A 21,198-nucleotide genomic window follows, 5' to 3' on the forward strand; every position below is an offset into this window, starting at 1 on the left:
TTTCATCTCTCATCATACTGGTTTGCTTCCATCCCCTCACCTCCTGCAGCTGCTTGCTCTCTCTTGCTCCTTCCTCTTGACTTTCTGAGGCAGGGGCAGGCTGCAGCTGACAGGACAGTGCAGGCCAGGGGACAATTAGGGAAGCGTGGGAGAGACAGCTGGGCCTGTTAACAATTACACTGGCTGTGATCAGAAACAAAATGCACACACTATGGATACTTGAAATGAATTCCACAAACGGAAATGTAAAAAAGTGTTTTATTTATTTATCTCCATAGGGAAAGTTAGAGGAGTGAGTAAAAGTGCTTTGATGCTGGCTTCTACATACATGACAAAAAAAAAAAAAAAAAAAAATTGTAACAGGGCAAGAAAATGACTGAGAAGTGAAAGCTACAATGTCTGACATGTTCCCAAAATGCACAAGATACAGTGACAAAACCAGATGAAGACCACTGGTTTCATCTGTGACATCTACATTGTGTCCTAAATCTAAGAATGGACAATTGTCAGCATCGTCTCCACGATTGTCAGCTTGAGTCCTTCACTGGGAGACCTTTCCCAGCAGCATGCTCTGCAGCTGCCTGATCCTGCCTTCCTGCGGCAGTGCCAGCCTCTTCTCTGCTTGCTCCTCTTCGTCCAGCAGCTGCTCGATGTAGCAAGAGGAGCCCAGGAGGATGTGGCCTGTGGCCTGCATGGAGAAGATGGTCCATCGCAGAGCCTCCCTGGAAGCACAGAGAGAAGGGTCATAAATAGAAATTTTGATATTCAAAAGCATTTGAATAACATTAAATATACATACAGCATACATTTAAATTACTGTTCGTAATATTACAGACCACACCAGCTAGCAAGAAAATTTAAATGTTCAGAGCCTCTGATCACTTCTCACTTCAGAGTCATAAAAGCGACATCTAACGAACCTTTCACCGCACAAAAACCTCCTATTTGACAAGTCTGCAGAATGTAATCCTCTCTGACTAAAGCTCTGTGCCAAAGCTGGAAATCAACAGATCTCATGGGTGATGACATAACTCCTCTCAAAATTAATTTCAGTAAAACCTAGCTTTTGTTCTGTATATCTGACCATTTCAACATTGCCACCCACACATAGGTTGTAAAACATGACTTCATGATAGAGGCTACACACAATGCCGGTGTTAAAGCAGTGGAAATAAATCATAATTTAATAGTTAGAAGGCTGATGTATAGCAAAAGGTGGTGATGCTCTTTAAATTTAGAAACTTATTAAATGTATCATCAGTCAGGACCAGTAAAGTCACCAGAGAGATTCTTTAACATGAGGAAAAGCAGACACATAAGTTACATAACAGTTCAAAACAAAAGCATAAAAATATCAGAAGGTCTTGGGTATTTGGCAGGCAGTTATTACTCACTTCAGCATCTTTTTGGCAGCGTAACAGCGCAGGTCGTAAGACACTGAATAAACACCGTACAGGGTCGCTTTCACATTCAGGCAACCAATAAAATCCTTGGGGTTGTTCTTGTAGAGGTCAAAGGTCACCTTGGCCAAATCTGTCCGGTGCTGCCTCTTGCGTTCACTGAGCTGGACTGTAAAGGGGCCGTTCTGTAAGTAAAAAAACATAAGTCAGATGAAAAGGGGAGACACACAAACATTGTAGTTTCAGTCAGCGCACAGTGCCAAGGACAACGATAATCACAGACTAATTACAACGAAGCAAGGTCAGCGTGAGGTCGTGGTAATGTTGCTGGGGTGGGGGTGGGATACAATGCAAATCACTGCATGCATCAATGTCTGTGGAAATTAATTGCTTTTCAATGAACACCACTAAAATATTATTATACCTCTGGGTCAGATTAATATTCAACCCCAGTCTCTCATTTGTTTTTTTCTAAGAAAACAGGAAGAAACTAATCTCTGGCGTTTGTCGTTCCTTTGCACAATCATTGTTACTCCTCCATTCAGTGTGAAGGGTAACATATTTGCTGCTATTCAATTTCCCTGAATAGTCAGGTTCAGTATTTGTAGTTTTTAGTTGTAAGGTAAAGCAGTCGTCCACGGACCACAGGGTCAGTGTTTTGATTCTCGGTCCCTCCTGGCTACATGACGAAGTGTCATTGGGCAACATCCGTGCTTTACAAGTGGCCATTTAACATTTTGTTATTCAGACCACAGATCTGTGTACCATTCATATTCATGGCTGCCGCATTAAAGAAACCAATATTTTTGCATCTGTCCAGTCACCACATCGAAAGAATCACAGGCATAACAAATGCTGAATAAAAAGCAGATAACGAGTGTTGTGCTTTTCACTGTACATAAGGAGCAAATGATCAACTGTCACCTAATGGCTAATGTGAGACGTAAAACGTACAGGAGGTGGGGTCCACTTCTGTCCCTTTTCCAGCACCATGAGGACCGTGTTCTCTGGCAGTGTCTGGAAGAATTCCTCCGTATCCACACCAGTGCCATCTTCATCCAGCACCAAGGCGCTCACACATGGTACGTGTAATGAGTCACTGACCTGAGACAATAGGGACAAAGAGATGTGCTGCGAGTGCATCACTTGGGAAGTAAATGTGTCATGGGGCCAGACACGCTTTACTCAAAAGGCAACAATCCTCCTGGGGTCACATACTGAAAGACAGATCTTCACAGCAGAAATTACAGGCACACCCACCTCAGTCTTCAGAACTTTTACCAGCATGAGTTTAAAACACACAAGCATCAGAGAGGGTGAGTGAGGGAGTCACAGGCCGTTGTGTTATATTTTTAGCGACACACAGTGAGTCTTCCTCTTTCACCACGATATCTGATTTTTAAAAATTCCTTCAGCTCGTTGAGTCACTCGATCATATCATCATTCAACATCCTCTGCTTGTGACCCTCTCCTCACCTTGTTCATCAGGTCAAGTAGCACATCTGCCATGATGCCCTTCTTCACACTGCGGTCAGCATTTGTGACCCTAAAGGGTTTCGGCCGAGGAGCTCGGCCCGATAGAAGCTGCTGGGTCATGGAAGCACTGGCTGACACACTTGCTGTCACACATCTGAAAGGAAGGAGGGAAAAATAAATAAATTAATAATTACATTTAAAATGATAATATACATTCTATTGTGCACCCGACAGTGTTCTTACTTTGAGAGAGAAGACGGAGTTAGAAGGCTGAAGGACTTCATAGCATAATCCATCTAAGACCACCACAAACTGCAAATGATATAAAGTTAGCAACCCAACTTCGTCAGAAAGATAAAAGCATCATCACTGACAGGAGTATCGTTACTCACACAAACTGTCAGAGAACTTTCTTCAGCCGTTCTTAACTGTGCTGAACTTCACAACAACACTGCTTAGCTTACATGTGACTGCACTAACCAATCACAAACTAAGAAGACTTAGACTGAGGTAGATTCAAGGAAACCTACGGAGGCACAGTCGGCCAGGATTATGGCAAATCGTGTTAAAGTTGTCGAGGAAAATACTTAGTGCCCAGGCACTAAATACAGGCCAAAAATTATAACACACACAAAAAAAAAAAAATAATAAAAAATAAACAAATAATCTTACAGTTATAGAAAGGTGGCACTTCCTCAGCTCTTGTCCTGATCGAATACGATCCTTAAGTGTGGTTATTCCTGAAGTGCTGCTCCTACTGCTGGTTTGTCCACTAAATCGCAGTGATAATGTGCCCTCTTCTCGCTGTGGGGTTTTTTTTGCACTACTTGGTCACTGAACTTTGTGCTGATGACTGTTGAACTAGTTGCAAGTCGTCAGCTTAATTGAGTAATTCTCCATGAACACTCCCACTGACCCTCCCCAGTGGAAGCCCTGGATACCAGTTTATCATATAGTTATAGTATTACATCACTTACATTACCCAAGCATCCTAAAAGGGTCAGTTCACCTAAATAACAAAGGCAGTTCTCTGTTTAACTTGTCCAGGTAATGAGAGAGCATTTCCCCTATTGGAGCTAAATTTCTACTAAAGATGTAGTTCCTATGTAAACAAACTAAGTGATTTATCCACAATAACCATAACTCACAGAGTTATTAGAAAGACCATTGTACATTTGTCAATACCTTGAGCAGCACAAAGCACATTTTGTTCATTTCATTTGTATTGGGGTGCCAGCAGAAAATTGCAGTGGTTATTTATATGTTTTTTTTGAAAGATGACAAAGTCTTCATTAATAAAACATGAAGTTGGATAATAGATAGTGGTAAAAATTAATTTCCTTCACAAAATTCAATTGAATCAAATACATTGACATCAGGCTAAATGAAAATAAATCATAGTCAAAAGGGGAACAGCTGCATTATTGCAGTTGAAATTCCTCCTTTAGTGCACAAAAACAAAACAAAAAAAAGCTGGTGACCCTGAGGTATTTAAAAAAAAAGGTCTTTACACTAGAATTATTCAAAAAAAAAAATACCATGTTGTCACAAACTGAAGTCTGAGAAAACTTTGGTAAAAATGCCACTGAGCCTTTGTGTAGGTCATAGGTTAAAAAGACTATGACATTGATAATTACTAAAAATGAACAACCCTTGTAAATTTCCCAAGTTAGGGCATCATAAATGTAACACATAATCATACGCGTTTGTATTCCTGCTTATGAGTACAAGGTGTGGTTACTGTTATCAAATTATATTGCACAACTAAAGCTACAGGTGATCTAAGATCAGCAGCATGCAACAGTGACAATTACAACTTTGAAATAAAAATCATGTGACATAAATCTAAATGAAATCTTTCCTTTTCCTACTATAACAGAAATATAGTCAGCACTGCCCCATTTAGTGGTGCAGTAAACTTTAGTACAGATAAAAAGCCAGAGAATACAGTTTCCAGCATCACATGCAGCTGTTTTACACAATCTGCATGCCATTGCCAGTGGCTGCATTTCATGCTGTCTGAGTTTACACACAGCAGAGCAACAGACCATACACACTCAAAGGCCTCCTTCAGTCCTCAACTAGAGCTAGGGAATAAAAACATTACACGTTTCATTACTTATAGTTTGCTTATTGGAAGGATTTTCCTTAATTCATGTCACACTTATAAGATGCCAAACACATGCTGTCTGTAAAGTCAAAGGGGTTGTTATTATTGGTAATTAAAATGTGGGAAGGGAAGAAAAATTAAAATGGGGGATCACCAGATGGTGGACTGGGCTTTTTGTGGTCATCAAACAACTACCAAGTCAATAAGCTGGATGGAATTCGGTGAGGAAAATATTTTGCCCCGTTTGTTTTACATGTGTTTAGCAGGACAAATCTCGTCCATCTAATCCACAAAAGGCTGTAGTTTGATCTCAGACTATGTTTGGACAAAGACAAACTGTGAAAGGGATGGTGGTGATGGTGGGGGGGGGGGGGAATACTCATCTGCTCACAGATAAAACAAACACCTCGTTTCTCATTTTATACAACATCTGAGCACATTCAAACATCATGTAGCACAAAGTTGGACCAACAAAGAGTACAAGGTTCAAACTTACTTTACCCCCGTGTTTTCCTGAGTTTTCCCGGGCCGTCACCACCTCAGCACCTATTAACTCCACCTGGATGAGACTAATTAGCGACTGCAGTGTGCGCCATTTAACTGGTTCCCGTCAGGCTGTGCGGCGGCTCTACAGCACTGAAACAATAACTTCCCCAGTGTGGAAGTCAGTGGATAATCAGGGAGAGCTGTATTGTTTTTTTAACAGGTGTAATAGTTTTAGCTAAACTTTAACCTCATGACCTGTGACCTAGGAGTTAAAAAGCTGTAGTCATACTATAGTCGATAGACGAGGGACAATGAGGACACCGTGTGGACAAACGACGAACTGCAGGCAGGACACACCTGCTGCAGTCGGTTACAGTGATTTGAGCCGTGGTAAAAGACCTGCAGCTTTTTGTTACCTCTGATGATAAAATAGCATTTGTACAAGATAATGTGCATTGTTAGGATCTCAGGTTTGTACGTTGTGTGCACGATCCTGCAAAGGTAACATAAAGCTAACATAATTATAATCTACATTCAGCTAGTACAAAGAATACATGAAAAAAGAGTTGTAAAATTATGAAAATTACAAAAGTTGATTTGGCATGAGTTTTGAGAACACTCCTAATTCGTCTGGGCTCAGAACAAGCACCTTGGTGGATGGGCGAGGCCACACTTGGTTCAGTAGGATTTGATCCGCGGCCTTCTGCATCCCATCCCAATGCTCTACCACTGAGCCACAAGTCCCTTAATAAATTAACTGATTTCTGATGAAACTACATTTGTACTGACTAAAGGTGGATTAAATATTATGTTGATAAGGAAAATATTTTTAAAACTAAAAATAAGGTTCTAAAAAGATTTTCATCCAGTTGTGTGTTTTTAACCTCTTTAGGTGGTAAAATAACAATGTGAAGAAAACAAAAAAAAGGCACAAACAAAGGCCTTGAATGCAAAGGTATGTCATGTTATTTTGTTATTATTTTATAGCAGAGGTATATTCCTGTCACAATCTGGTTCTGTGACCTTTTTTCTTGTTATTGATGCAGATGTACATTTTGTGGGTAAAAGATTTAACTAGTTTTATATTACACTGAGTAGTTTCACGTATAGCAGTGCTTTATTTTATTAGGATGGTAATTACTAATAACAAATACTACACAAATGATGTTCTGTATTAGTGTTTCATCATCTGCAGTATAATGGAGGACACACTGTACTGTATGTAAAGTAAAACTAAATGCAAATACTCAATTCTTTGAGTACCTCAACATGGCACTTTACCACAGTAGTCGAGAATATGTGCTTATTCAGTGTTAGTGTCTACTGCCAGTGTTTAAAACATCTTCAGTCCAAGTTTATTTCCTGTAATTTTAGCATCTACTGTTGCAGAAGTAAACTTGTCCAAGCTAATCTGTGAAACAACTTTAAACACCACTAAACCAGATAAATAAAGACTGCTGGCCTTCAGAGGATGCTCATTACATAAAACAGAGTAGCCTGTGGGTACATTTCTATTATATATAACCTCTTGTAATGATGAGTGGAAGTTTTAGTCCTTTATTTGAAATATACATTATGGCTTCTGGAAACAATCCAAATGTTATGTCCTTTAGGGTTCACTGCTTGTGATCAGTACAGTAACATCAGGTTAGCTTATTAACACATATTGGCTGATTTCTCATTTTCTCTATTTCTCAGCATTACCGAGGGGCTTTAGAGTTTATATGTGCTGTAATCTAATCGTTTAGCAGTGATGCATCATATTTTGTGGGCTTCCTGTTACATTTGCTCAACACTGTTACAGAATGATACATTAAATAAGTCAAGGTTATTACCAGAGCAAAAGTGAACAAACGCAGATGTAAATCAGATGAGCAGTTTTTTCACTGCGCTGCTTCACATTTCATGCTCACTGCAGGAGCACAGATGAATCATGCAACAAATATTAGACTAATATAGAACAGATGAGACTCAAAATAGCTGTGACTTGTTTGTCACATTTATCCAGTATTAGTGAACAAAGGTCTATAGAAGGGATCTGTTGTTCCTTCAGAGGTCAATATCCTGCCCATGTTTTTGTCCTGATATCACACATCACACTACGCTGTGGGTGACGCAGGCTCATTTGGCTCAGACCCATTCATTCGTGTTTTATGGGTTGCTGATGCTTGTAATTACACTAAGCGCGGCTGATAGCTCTGCAGAGTAAAATGAATTAGACTTGAAAAATAGAAATGTGATTATCATATTGGATTTAATTGAACAAGGTTTTCTTTGAATTCAAGATTACGCATGCAAACACAAGAAACAGATTTCAGAACCTGATCACTGTTTCTGACTCAGAGGTGAACGATCTTCAAGACACAAAACCAGCTCCATCTTCAGCTTCGTTTGATGTAGTTTGCAATGTCCTTTAGTTTATGCTTTACATCATTCTCAGCCATAGAGTGTTTTGTGTGTATAATGAGGTCATAGAATACATTATTTAAGACAAGTATAAAAGTAAAGTGAAGGTCTAAATCACAGAAGCTAAGTGCAATGACTGTTTTCATCCAAACTTTCTAACCAGGTGCCAGTACCACAATGTGTTAACTCAGCTGTGAGGTGTGATTTTCTTCAAGCTCCCAAATGGCTCCCAGGGGCTTTTCATTTCCTCTTGCCTATTCGGGCCATCAGTTCTGCATTCGCCGCAGCCTTGGTCCTCATGTCCTGGTTCTTTGCCAGATCTATGAGGACACTAAGGATACTGGTAGGAACATCAAGAGACAGGGCGAAGCGGGATCCCTGCTGGGCTCTCTTTGGCACCTGGGAGGCTGGTCGCGGGGCTCGTCCTCGCGTGAGCACAGTGTGACGCTCTGACCGGAGCAAAGAGTTCAACACTCCACTGTGGTTTAGGATGTTGACAGCCAGCACATCCTTCTGTGTGTCTTCATCCAGTTTGGCAAGAGCAGGACTGCTCCTCTGGCTCTGGACACACCAAGGCAGCAGCAGAGCCAGGCAGAAACACACACCCACATTCCTCATGGTCAGGACTGTCTGTGAGGAGAGACAAAGAAAATGTCCACCAGTGTCTCAGAATTACACACAACTATTACACAACTATGGTTCTGCCAGGGCAAGTTCAGTGATGACATGCCAGATGAAATCAAAACCGAATGGCCTGATTTCAAAATAAAAAATTAAATGAGTCATAGATAGGAACAGTGAAAAAAAAAATGACATTTTAAGAGTAATATCAAACAAAGGTTTACATACACAGGTTTAGGTTTATGTGCACATCCAGTGCACATAAGTATCAATTGTGCAGTATGTGGTAGACATTAAAACACTAAAAAACACAAAAAATAAAAAATAAAAAGATTTAAATCCCCAGATGGTACATTCACCCAATAGTTACCTACCATTCCTTTTCATTTATTACTTTGTCCCACCCTTTAATACATCATATTTTTTGACTTCAATGCATATAAACCTGCGGTGGTACCATCAAGTGTCATAATTCTATACTTACAATACAGTGTCACTCCTTAGAAAAGTCAGTAACTTCACAAAAGTCACTTCTCCCTCCTCTGTTGTGAAGCAGGGCTCAGCTGATGTTCGTTTCTCTCTGACCCTCAGATATCCTATGACTGTATTTTTTGCCTCCCAGCTGTTGCTGCTGCTGCTGCTGTTGGTTCTTGAGCTGCACGATGAGCGACCTGTATGACACAGAGTTGGATGTTCAACTAGAATTCTGCCTTGTCCACAGCTTTGTACTCACCCACATCAGTCTTCGCAGTGGCACTGCCCCTTCCACTCCCTGGTTATCTTTTACATCTCTACACCCCATCGCCTTCCCCTCATTTAATCTAATTTCCTCCATGCTCATTGCCGTCTTTCTCTTTCTAAAAATAACATGATGGTAATCAAAATAGTTTGCCTAAATTGAATAGTTGTAACCATTTACTCTGCAGTCAAATCAACTAAAGCCCATCACCTTCATTTGAAAAGATACTAATAAGCTGCAAATTAAAAACAAACAAAAACTTGTGGTCATTCTCATGTTTCCATTGTGTATCTGTGTGTGCGAATGAGCAATTTCTAATTCTGTCTTATTTTAAATTGTTGGCTGAGGTTACACGGCTATTCTCATAAACATTTTTATGTGAAAGAAGAGTAGATTTCTTTTACAAGTATTAAGCCCTATGCCATTGACTGAAATACTGATAGTCAGTCAGTATTTCAGTCCGTTAGTAATGCAGGTATAGAAATCGAATGTCAGTTACAAAGAGGGATCACACCTGATACACTGCAGTTATTGAACTTTTTTTCTGTAAGCACTAAATGCTTCCACCACTGGGTAGAAACAATATCTTTCAACAGGTTATAAGTTCACTGCAAGGAAAAAAATAGTACTCTCATCAGGACTGTTCAACAGAACAAGTCCCAAACTGGAATGTCATGGTTCAGGCTAGACCAGGACCTTAGTGAAACACTCTCAGGCAAAGGGCAAAGATATGACATGTTTGTTACTGAAATGGCATCTTAACTAGCAGCCTATGTCACAAAATCCACAAAATTCAACATTAACTACAGCCTGAATTACAGTGGGAGCTAGAGCCATTAAACATAGTGTCATCAGAGTTAAAGGAGAAAACTGCATAAAAAAAAAAACTTTTAGGTAGAAACCCAATTGTTTCATGTATTTCAAATATGAAATGACAATCTTGGTTCAAAATCTAATAATCAGTATCATTTTCTATAGACCTTCTTTGCAACAGCCATGTGCGTAAGCCTTCTTGTGTGGCAACTTGAAGTCTGTGCAAAATATGACAAACAACAACCAAAAAGCTGGACTTTGCAGATCATAAAAATTTCACAGAACATATTGTATGAATACACATCTTCATGGTTGCAGAACACAGTGCTGGGAGGTCAGATGGGGGAACAATCAGAGAGAAAGTCCTTTGGAGAATAAGGCAGAGGCTGTCAGACCCAGGAGGCAGACTGAACTAGATGAAGCCTACCTCATTTCCTGAGTCACCTCCAGTCCAGCCCATCAAGGGATTTATCCTCATCTGGCTAACGATAAAAATATTACAAGAGCAGCTTGATCATGATGGTATGGCCCTCAGAATTATGAGGCGTTTACATTAACCTCAGATAAAAAAAACATGGGTCGCTTAAAGGTCATCCAGCAGCTCTCCTCCAGGGTCATTCTCATAGCATTGTTTGCAGACATACAGGATGACGCAGGACTACAAAGGAACGTGAGGATGTTACCTCTATGATTCAAGATTAATGTTGTTACAAATATCACTAGTCCTGGTTTTATCACTCAAACAATCAAGTGATTTAAGTTCTGTATACAGCTAACCTGGTGTACTATCTGAGAGCATATCAGATCTCATTTCCTCACTGAAGTTAACTGAACCTGCTGCCCATTCAAAATTGGAATGCGGTTTAATATGAGAACATAATTATCAACAATAAATTATCATCTCCAGAGCTTTTTGCACAAACTGGGCTAGAGTTTTATTTTCAGTCCCATTATCCTTAAATCCTAGAATTTGTGGTTTAGTTTAGCGAGTTGAGTTCTTGTGTTTTCTGCATTTAGAAATTTACAAACAATTTCCAAATTAAGCAATAATTTACAAAAAAATAATTACAGTTGATAACAAAATTAAATGGTCAACTAAAAATAAAGTTAATGTCAGTAAATATAACATACTATTGTAGTAGAGCCTTTGAAAAGCAATACACCACATACTATGCGTATTTGAAATGAAAACGCACTAGATCAGTTTTACAGTCTTTTTATTTTTGTCAGAATGAGATTTTCCGTTATGTACAATAGAGGACAGCAACACAATACAGAAATGATAAATACTCCTGCTCCAAACTGTCAAATCAACATGTGGGCAATTCATCCTCACAGTGACTGGAGAATGAAAGCAACAAGGGTCGGTTGGAAAAAGCAGAGCAATTGTAGGAAACATGGGAGTAAAACAACAACTCAACTTAAAACCTGAGCCAGTACATGGCACTGCGCATTCTATTGTAGTCAGGCAGCTGCTCAATAGGGCCTATTGGACAGAGACATGAGAGACAAATTAGAGGAAATCATAACAAAACTCTGACTTTGCTGCAAAAGTATCAACACCACAAGAGTACTCACCGACAGCTGCCACGGCAGGACACTTATCATAGATGTATTTGGAGCAGACATCACGTACCATCTTAGGGGTCACGGCCTAAGAGAAACATGGAGTCAAAGTCAAATCAAAGTCAAATCAAAGTCAGACCTGATCCTGAAGAAATACTACAAGACTTATTAGCTGATTTTGAAAGGGTACAGCATCACAATACCAAGGCAAAGAATATCATGCCACTTTTACTTTCGACAGGACAAAGAACCCAGAAGGACAGAACTTCACTTCATAGTGTCAACTCACATCAATCCGAGCATCCCACTCTGCCAAAGGAATACGCCGGTCGTAGTTCAGGATGTTTCTACCAATTTCATCACAAATTGGTGTTGTTCCTAAAAGAGAAAAGATGTATTGTGTTGGTTATGTCAGTTAGGGCGTGTGTAGGCCTATCACATTAATTCTATTAATATATTGTACAATAATTCAGTAACGTGACTTTAATAATTTTGGCTGACGATGATATTACCCAATGTGATTACATATTAGTTTACATAAAATTGTTATTTTTTATTTTAAAATTTGAACCCAACCTGCTGCTTCTTGTCTCTTGATGGTTCAGCATTAAAGTGTTTAACTTTGCAAGATAGCTGTCTATTTGCTAATGTACCAATGTTCAATAGTTGATTAGTGTGTATTTAATAGATTTTTCTACCATATAAAAAGGTGTTTCGGCAGCATAAAAATGAATACAAAAATAATGGTGAAATTTTTATGCACTGCCAAAACAATTTATTCAAAATTGGGGATGGGGTGGTTTTATTTCAAACAGAAAGGTAAGCTGGTAAAAGGTAATTACCGATAAATGAACAATCAGCGTTTGAATGACATTTGTGTGACAAATGCTTATTGCAAAACTAATCAAACAGCTGAATGGATATTTCTCTGCCCCATGAACCTGGGATGGTGAGAATGGCTATTTCCTCTTTACTTGAGCTTTACTGTAAAGTAACACTGAGCGTCTTTCAAGCAAGTTGCGTTCAGGGACACTACTAGGTCATGTAGTGTTTAGATCATTCATGTCCATTATTTTTGCACAGGTTACCCAATATTTGGGTGTTTGTGTAGATGCATTACAGACACATTAATTACCATTGAGCTGACCAACCAAGCTGGCCTTCAAGGCATTTTTGCCTCTGGCTACATCACTCTCTGTCACTGTAGTACACAGGTTCATCCTACAGGGAGCAGAATGTAAAAAATAAAAACTCATTTTACTGTATAGGTGACAGTGATACATGCTGTTTTTGATGCACAGTGTATATGATTCTGTCTTGGAGTCATTACTGACCAGGCATTCTGAGACCAGTGCATCATGTCTTCGATGTGATGTTTATCAGTCACAAAATAAATGCCCAGCAAGCCGGTGTCGACGTAAGAGGAGTGAAAAGTCTGGAAACTGTGACACAAGTTCTCCTCCACTGCTATGCGAGCCAGACGGCTGCTCAGATGCTGCATGTGAAAGGAAGAACACTTGTTATTTCAGGTATTTTCAAAATCTTTGCTTTGTTTTTGCTTTGGTCAAAATCCGTAAACTAGGTTGTAAACTTGGTTGCTTTTTCTCTTGGTTTGGTCTTCTGTCACACGTAGTAAAATCCAAGCAAATCACAATGCGTCACATAAAATGTGTCTAAAAACTGTCTGGTCTGACATTTGATTAAATAAATAATAGAAAGTAGAAAGTAAGTAGAGAAAAAAACATTCAAGTAATTACAAAAGTAGATCCTGTTCTGTACAAGAGAATATTCCTACGAGTGGAAATATGGTCTGAAACATGGAACAACTACACAATTAGCATTTACTTTTAATCGTTGTTTGGGCAATAAACCATGTAAAACATTGCAGTGGATTTGGAATTTTGAAAAAACATGTGAAAAACACAACACTGCTTAATACTTGGTAAAGAACACAAGGTGACAACCAACATTTCAGCTAAAACCTGATGTTTTTGGACTGGATCAGGGTTGGATCATGTTCTCATCACCAACCGACCGCTTCAGAGATTGTTTAGGAGTTAACCAGTACCACATTGAGTAAAGGGTCTTGGTCCTGGTGTTTTTGTCTGCACCCAGGTGCCACAGTCACACCGTTAGGTCTGAAAACACCCCTAATGTTCTTCAAAGTGGGACTATATAACAGCAAGCTCAGATAATGTGTTGAAAATACTTGTGATTTTGGTTAAATTATACTAAGAATCAGACAGCTGCAACTGCGAGTACAATGACACTGTTGAAAATAAACTGTTGAAAATAAGCTGTGTTGTAATGTATTTAAGATCTTGTTCCTCTGGATACGTCCAGAGGCAGGGGTGAGACCCCTGACCCAGGTTGTCAAAGAGCACTTTAATCTACCCCTCCATAATGGCCACTCCAGACATTATTAACCTAGAGTGGGCAAAGCTTAAAGGGGACGGATAAGTTCAGGAAGTATCACTGTTCATCTTGTCTTTTTACCCCCGTTTTCTAAGCTGTGCAAACTATAACGAGCCTGTACAAAAAGACAGTTCACCAACCTTTCCACCACCGTAGGTGAGGTCATAGCTACCAACAATGGAGTTGGCTACCATGAGGGGCACGATGTCTGGACTGGCAGCACTCGCCCCCTCAACAGCAATGGCAACATGTGCCAGAGGCAAACCATCATCACGCATGCGAATCTGAAAGGAAAGAGATAAAAAGATCATCAAGACAATTTACAGGTGAAGATTTGTATTTAACGGCCAAACTCAGGTTAACAAATTACAAAACAAATGCAAAACCAAAAAACTCATTCAGTTGCAGTGATAATGGAGATGTCCCAATATTGAGCAAAGCCAAGTACTAGAGCTGATCCAGGCATATTACAAACAACTTATAACAGATAAAACAAAGCTAATCCAGTTCCAATCCGTCTTCGTTTGTTTTAGTGTGTTGTTTTTAAGCAGATTAGTCTGTTCTGTATGGTTCATAAATGCAGGGGGGGGGGGCATGCAGACAGCCTGCTCATGTTACTGTGTTAATATAAAATGCACTCACAAAAACAAGAGGAGGGGATCTGTGACCAGTGCATTTCTATGTTTAAAAATATGGATTTTTGCTATCTTATTGAGTTTTTTGGGGCATGGTATGTGACAAAAAAAAAGCTATGAATGACATGGGGGTGGTTAGCTTGGGCTCTGCTGCACACACTTCAGCTGGTTCTTCAGGAAAAGATCAATGCAGGATCAGACACACTTGCTAACAAGGTATGAAATGTCAAGCATCCAAACAGGTTTATATGGAGGACGTTCTGACTACTCCTGGAGTCCTTGTAACAAGAATTGCAGGTCAGGTGTAGCTATACAACGAAAATCCAAGAATTGCAGGTCAGGTGTAGCTATACAACGAAAATCCAATACTGCTTATGAAAGGTCAGTGTGGAAATCTTCTTAACCAGAGGCGACACTGAATTTACTGGTTAAAATGACACATGGTTTCAGCTTCACTAATGAATTCTGTGAGGAACGCATTTGTGAGGGAAGGCGCTACTCTCTAATACTGCTGTCCAACCACATCAGCACCGAGTGATAATTCTTTAATTCAAATCATTTATTTAGGCCAATAAACTAAATATTTTTTTTAAGTTCCAGTATTTGGCTCAAGCAGATACTAAAAATATAGTCTGTCAAATGTCACAAATATATTGAATGAACATTTACTGTAGATGAATAATATAATTATTATGGACACGTTTTAGTGGAGACAGCAGGGGGACAGGATAATAATGTAATACATCAGTAACAGAAGAAAAGACTAAACAATAACAAATCTAACCTCACTCCCTGTAAATCGGCAGGGTGGCAACACAGGAATGGCATCTCCCTCATATTGAAAAGACACTTTGTTAAAGTGAGATTTGGCCAAACTGACCAGCTCCTCATGATTCACACCTGTAGAGGAAGCACATCCGATAAATGTGAAGTCATTCAAGAAAAAACAGACATTCACAACCTCCTAGAGCACCTCCTCATAGTGTGTGCCTGTGTTAGGAGAAGAGCACCTACCTCCAGCAGCAGCAAGCACCATGCGAGGGCCCTTGAAGTGGCTGTTTATGTATTCCACTAAGTCCTGGCGGGTCAGAGACCTGAGGGAATTGAATATGAGCTCAATCATTACAATTAGAATGTTTGAATGTTAGAATGCAGTTTGGAAATTACGTGGAATAGATATACTGATGCTAAATGATTAGGTATTTTAGTTTTTAACCACAATGTGCATTTGATCAATTTGAAGCAATTTAGGATTGTTCTCGGACTAATGTTGAAGTGCACTGTATGTGTGTGAGCATGCATTTTCTCCCACCAGGCATTTTTGGAGGGACCCAGTACACTGTGTCCCAGAGCAGTGCCCTGGAAAGCTGTGGCATGCAACAGATCCAAGCAAACTTCCTGCAGGTTGCCCTCAACTTCCTCCAGCTCACGAAGTACCACCTTCCTCTGCTGCTCAATCTCTGGCTCATTGAGTGAACAGCTCTGCACCACCTCTGACAGCAGCTCCACAGCTGGGAAGCACAGAGCAAAAACAGTTAGTGCGAAAAATAAAAAGGTAACACTGTGTCTCTGCAGTGTTAGCCACCTGCTAGTAACTGTTACTGTATGACAATGCACTGAGTACGTCACCTGTGTTTTGGAAAGAGCTTCGGTCAAAAAAGCCCGTTTCAGACATGAACTCTAGAAAATGTCAGGAGGATCAGATCCTGACATTGTCTGGAGTTTCCCTGTCAGACATGTAGCCAACATTGGGAGATACTCCGTGTAAGATGCGTTCTCACTTGTGAAGAAATACGTGTAATTGGGCAATGGGTGATGTTTGGGCACTTTGAGCAAGGGGCAGGACGTGACGCAAAAACAAAGCTGTGGAAGTGACAGTGATGTGCTTTGTAATTCAGTCATACCACAGAACATCATTCTGTTCCTTGTATTCGTTTTATGATTTGCAGATCTGCCTTTACCGACAGAAGTTCACAAAATTGTAGTTGTGTTCATATGAACGAATGAGTTCTTCACCTTCGGGTGTTTGTATTTGACCAGTTGCAGGATATGCACGTCGTCGACATGCCCACTCCCTCATGGTGAATTCTCTGGAGTATTACCTCCTCGGTTGGGGTTGAGTTCCGTTGGGGATAATCTGGACTTTGCAATAGGGAGCTGGCCCCACAGACTTGGGAATTTGCATTCACACGTACACCCTCTCCAGATAAATTCTGTATAATGTCTTAATTCCAGTGCATGTCTGAAAAGGGCTAAAGACTGCTCAGATGACTAGTGTTTCAGGTCAAACTGTGGCTATCTTAAGTGACATCTGTTCCTGAGATAACTGATAATGTCCACGCAACATACAATCAGAGCGAGTCAGCAAAATTAGTTCGACATAAAGAGAGATATTATAGTAGGGTTGTAGTGCATAAACCCCCATTACAAAAACAAATGAACATTTTAAAGTTCGGTGGAGCAAAAACGACAGGCACTAATCTACAGAGAAGTGGAACAAAGAAAAAAAACATATTGTCAGATGAGTCATCCTTTACCATATTCTAGACAAGTGGGCAATGCATGTGTGGCACACACAGAGTGGTACAATGAGGGTGATCTACTGTAACTTAGCAATTCAAACCCCTGTGGAGTTGGTGGTACGTATGCAAATTATTAGTCTAGTTCTGTCTTTAATCTCACCTTTTGCTTAGCTGGCTTTAGTTATTGCATTGTTTTCCTTTTCAAGATGGTAAGTTCTGTGGTATCAAACGCAGTCAGAGGCGTAGATCTTACTAATTTTGCACAAAAGGACATTGTGGAGGTAACTAAATCTATTTGGGGCAAAAAAGGTTCCATTTGGCGAATGTGGGCATCATTGCCGAACTCAAAACCACACAAACTAGGTGCTGACAGTATGTTAAAGAGCAACAGATTGGATGGCTTGGAGTGCGCCTGTGACAATGGGTCATAGAGTGCTGCAGCTAAAGTTGCACCACTGGTGCAGAAGGAGCGCATCCTCAAAGATTTTCATCTAGCGAAGTGCTTACAGGATATGAAGGCCCCAGTGGGGCGGCCAATGCCATAGGCAACATGGGCAATAGACCATGCCAAAACACAGCTCTGTCTGTTTAAGCACTGCCGTCGGTGCCGTCAAATTTCAGTCTTGGAACATTGAAGCTTTCAGACACTGTCTCACTCTGACAAAAAAAAAAAATCTTTTGCAGGACTGATAGATCTCCAGTATTTGTGAGAGAGGGACATTGCGCAATTCATTAATAATTTTAATGTTCTGCAAGGGTTGACTGGAACGCTTGTCCGCGGCAAGTAAGCCATGTTTGGGCAAGTGAAAAATCAGTGTGACAATCTGCAATTTTCCCAAAACATTATTTGTGTGTGGACCCCACTACAAATTGTGACTGTTATTTCATTGTAAAGCTGTGTGGAACATGTTTGATCTGTATACGAGCTCTGCTTTCAGGTGAACCAGAGACCGGGACATTATAGTTTTAATTTGATGCAGCCCTATCCCTGTTTCCTAACTTCACCATAACTACATAAAAGATTAATAAGGACCCACACCACAGACAAAGCATTCACCTGGTGTGAACATCTGTGTTATTAATTACGTACAGAAAAAATTTATGGAGTAGTTTTACATTTTGCTGACCGTTTAGTGGCGACTGATGCATTTTAAATGCTTTTGGTTAAAACCAAACAGAAATACACAAACAGTATTTAAAACTCTCCCCTCTGACATACCCAACTGTTGCAAGTTAAAGAAGCTGCCAGGACTTTTTCATAAAGTTATTTTATATTAAACTACAACAGCAGTACGGCTGTGCCAGGGTTAACTAAATGAGCTAAGTTTTCTTACCATCATAAAAAACTCTATTATAATAAAATTATTTTAAATATCACCATCAACTAACTAGAGAAACTGACTGAAGAGTCACGATTTTGCCTTGAAGTGAGCAGCTCTCCAAAACGTGATCTAAAGTGAATATTAATATTTTGACCAGATAGCTCAAAATCTTGTGAATATTAAGACTTGACTATGAAGTAGGCTATTTTACTATAAATAACCATCTAAAACACAGGCGCTACCTGTTTTTCATTTCAAAGCATTTCTGCTTTTTCAATTAACAAAACAAATACATCATTAAATCCTAAAGATTTTTTTTTTTTACTTTTAATACAAAAGCTCACATCTGAATACAAATTGAGTAATTGATTCAAAACTAAAATCCCTTAATCATGGTCATATTTTTTTCTGACCCTGATATTAGTAGATAACCCCTTCTACCAGCTGGACCAAAGTTACCCCAAACTTAGTTATCTTATCTTTTGTTCACATTTAAAACACATTCAAACATTTGTAGCCAAAGTAACATGCAGGCCAACACGTGGGAGATATCCATATTGATAAAAATTGTGCATTAGTCGTGTGAGGCACATTATTTCAGGGCTAACAACGTTCTTCTCACCTTTAGGCAGGTCTTTAGCCAGGGTCTTAATGTAGTATGCAGTGTGCTCCCGAGAGGTGTAGGCACTCAAGTGAGCACCCATTGACTCCACCTGTTGCTCCAGGGCTGTCTGAGGGTACTTCTTGGTTCCCTAAAGGGCAAGAAGAAAGTTGATTACATTGTTTCATATTTACAGTTAGCCCTTACCAATGCCAGACATGGATCATAGGGTCACTTAGCCAATTTTAAACTGACTTTGAAAGGTCAAAAATATGCATTTTAGTGAAGATCATTATCATTAGTCTCATTCATGAGAATATAGGAGAATTTATGCCATTCACCTTGAAAGCCATGTGCTCCAGGAAGAAGCCCGTCCCATTGTTCATCTCACTTTCATAACGACTACCTGCACCGATCCACACTCCAACCTTTAACAGAGACATACAAATGTTGAGGAATATGCCAATCTACAATCTACACGTCTGATAAGACACAATTTTAAGGGGCCAGCCTACTGGTGTGTACTCACAGTGCAGGTGGCATGTCCAGTCTCCTCAGATGCGACCCTAAAGCCATTATCCAGAGTTGTGAGGCGTGTTTCTGGGGCTCCTGCCAGGCTCTGGGCATAGCTGACTGAGGCCCGTCCACGCCTCAGAGAAAGCAGGATGGGCTAAAGGGTTTGAAAAAGCAAAAATCAACAAGTCATTTTAAAATTCACAAAAACATTACAATTTATATTTCCTTCCACTGCCTATTAGGAGGGCCTCAAGAGATTTGATCCAGGAATATCTTTCACATCACCAATTACCTGCCCTCTGCATATTTGAAAGTTTTCTACCATTAGCTGTAGATTGCTGGCAGTGCCTGGTTTGAAAGTTTATTGTTCTAATGTAGAACGGTACTTTCGAGTCCCTTTTGTCTGTTTCTTAGTTAGCACAACAAAATAGGGGGGGTTTGAAACACTTTCGCCATTTGGTACACCACTGATTCATCTGCAGCTAGTATGCCATATTTTCTTATCACTATCACTTTTGAGGCATTTCAAATGTATAATGTTCACATTTTTCAATCCAGTCTTGTTGACCACTTCATACACCAAAGTGTGACCTATAAACATCTACAACAGCTGAAAGTGATTTGGCTGCCAAATTGTGCTTAACTATGAAATTATACAAATCAAAAAAATCCAACCCAGAAACAGAAAACTGTATCAGTAACGTTATATCAAACGCTCCTCATATTATCTTATATAAATCGTAGGTTAGCACGGTCTCATTTACATCAATCACTTTGAACTTTTAAAAGAAATGCCATTTTAGAACTACTTTAATGGATCCACAGTCTGTTTAAAAGTATAAATAAATTAAGTAACAATTATTGACATAACCCAATTTATATCAACGTCAATGTCTTTTAAACGGTAAAGTAATATGGTTTTAGCCTCAGTTAGCCAGGAAAGCTCAGCTGCGATATGAGGGCAAGAGAGGACAAGAGACAAACTCTACGGTTTCTGTCGCATTTACACGATCAGCAGCCGTAATCTATAACACTAAATAGCAGGTACATAAAGTGTGTGTTACACGTCAAGGTTACTGTCAGCCGCAAAGCTTAATTTGCCAGTTGACCTTGCACTCACTGCTAGCTAACTAATGCTAGCCGGTTAGCTAACGCCTTTAGTCGCTGTGGCGGTGCATACAGTTCATCTGACGTTAGCATTAGCTCGTTAGCCTGTTCGCTTAGCAAGCGGTCCACTCTCTTACTTTGCTTTTCATCTTTCTACCGCGACGTTAGTGGTAGCTCGCAAAGACACTTGCATTGTTACAAAAGCTCTTCTGCTTAACCCTTCAATTTGTTCTTACACTGCGGGTTTTGGTGAGGGCTCGACCCACGGTGCTCCCAACTCGGCACACGGACGCCGCCATTTCTCAGTAAGGTTACAGATCGCAGGGGGAGTCGCTGATATTCTCCTTCGCTGTCCAGTCAGTGTATTTCCTCTTTAGTTGAATAATAGCGCCACCCACTGCTCACCATGTGATATTGTTGAGCAAGGCCTGTGCATCTTCATTAAAGTGAGGCGTTTTCTTAG

The 21,198-nt window shown here is 39.9% G+C and overlaps 3 protein-coding genes across 3 annotated transcripts; all 3 read right to left on the bottom strand.

Annotated features, from left to right (window-relative positions):
* Positions 1–244: 244 nt before the first annotated feature.
* cidec (cell death inducing DFFA like effector c) lies at positions 245–3,723 on the bottom strand. The gene is made up of 6 exons (XM_067506013.1): positions 3,549–3,723; positions 3,120–3,188; positions 2,877–3,030; positions 2,355–2,504; positions 1,395–1,585; positions 245–722 (listed from the first exon to the last, which is right to left on the bottom strand). The coding sequence occupies exons 2-6, from the start codon at positions 3,170–3,172 to the stop codon at positions 542–544; spliced, it is 729 nt and encodes a 242-aa protein (XP_067362114.1). The 5' UTR covers positions 3,173–3,188; positions 3,549–3,723; the 3' UTR covers positions 245–541.
* A 3,346-nt stretch (positions 3,724–7,069) lies between these two features.
* Positions 7,070–9,895, bottom strand: LOC137127679 (urocortin-3-like). The gene is made up of 2 exons (XM_067504988.1): positions 8,984–9,895; positions 7,070–8,508 (listed from the first exon to the last, which is right to left on the bottom strand). The coding sequence occupies exon 2, from the start codon at positions 8,494–8,496 to the stop codon at positions 8,119–8,121; it is 378 nt and encodes a 125-aa protein (XP_067361089.1). The 5' UTR covers positions 8,497–8,508; positions 8,984–9,895; the 3' UTR covers positions 7,070–8,118.
* Positions 9,896–11,251: 1,356 nt separating this feature from the next.
* uqcrc1 (ubiquinol-cytochrome c reductase core protein 1) lies at positions 11,252–21,106 on the bottom strand. Its single transcript, XM_067505375.1, has 13 exons — positions 20,972–21,106; positions 19,642–19,782; positions 19,454–19,540; positions 19,134–19,263; positions 15,980–16,178; positions 15,682–15,761; positions 15,452–15,567; positions 14,173–14,316; positions 12,952–13,112; positions 12,753–12,838; positions 11,907–11,995; positions 11,630–11,705; positions 11,252–11,537 (listed from the first exon to the last, which is right to left on the bottom strand). Exons 1-13 carry the CDS (start codon positions 21,032–21,034, stop codon positions 11,473–11,475), a joined length of 1,437 nt encoding a protein of 478 aa, XP_067361476.1. The 5' UTR covers positions 21,035–21,106; the 3' UTR covers positions 11,252–11,472.
* Between the last annotated feature and the right edge of the window lie 92 nt (positions 21,107–21,198).

Source organism: Channa argus, chromosome 5 (genome assembly GCF_033026475.1).
Source record: "Channa argus isolate prfri chromosome 5, Channa argus male v1.0, whole genome shotgun sequence".
Taxonomy (NCBI): Eukaryota; Metazoa; Chordata; class Actinopteri; order Anabantiformes; family Channidae; genus Channa; species Channa argus.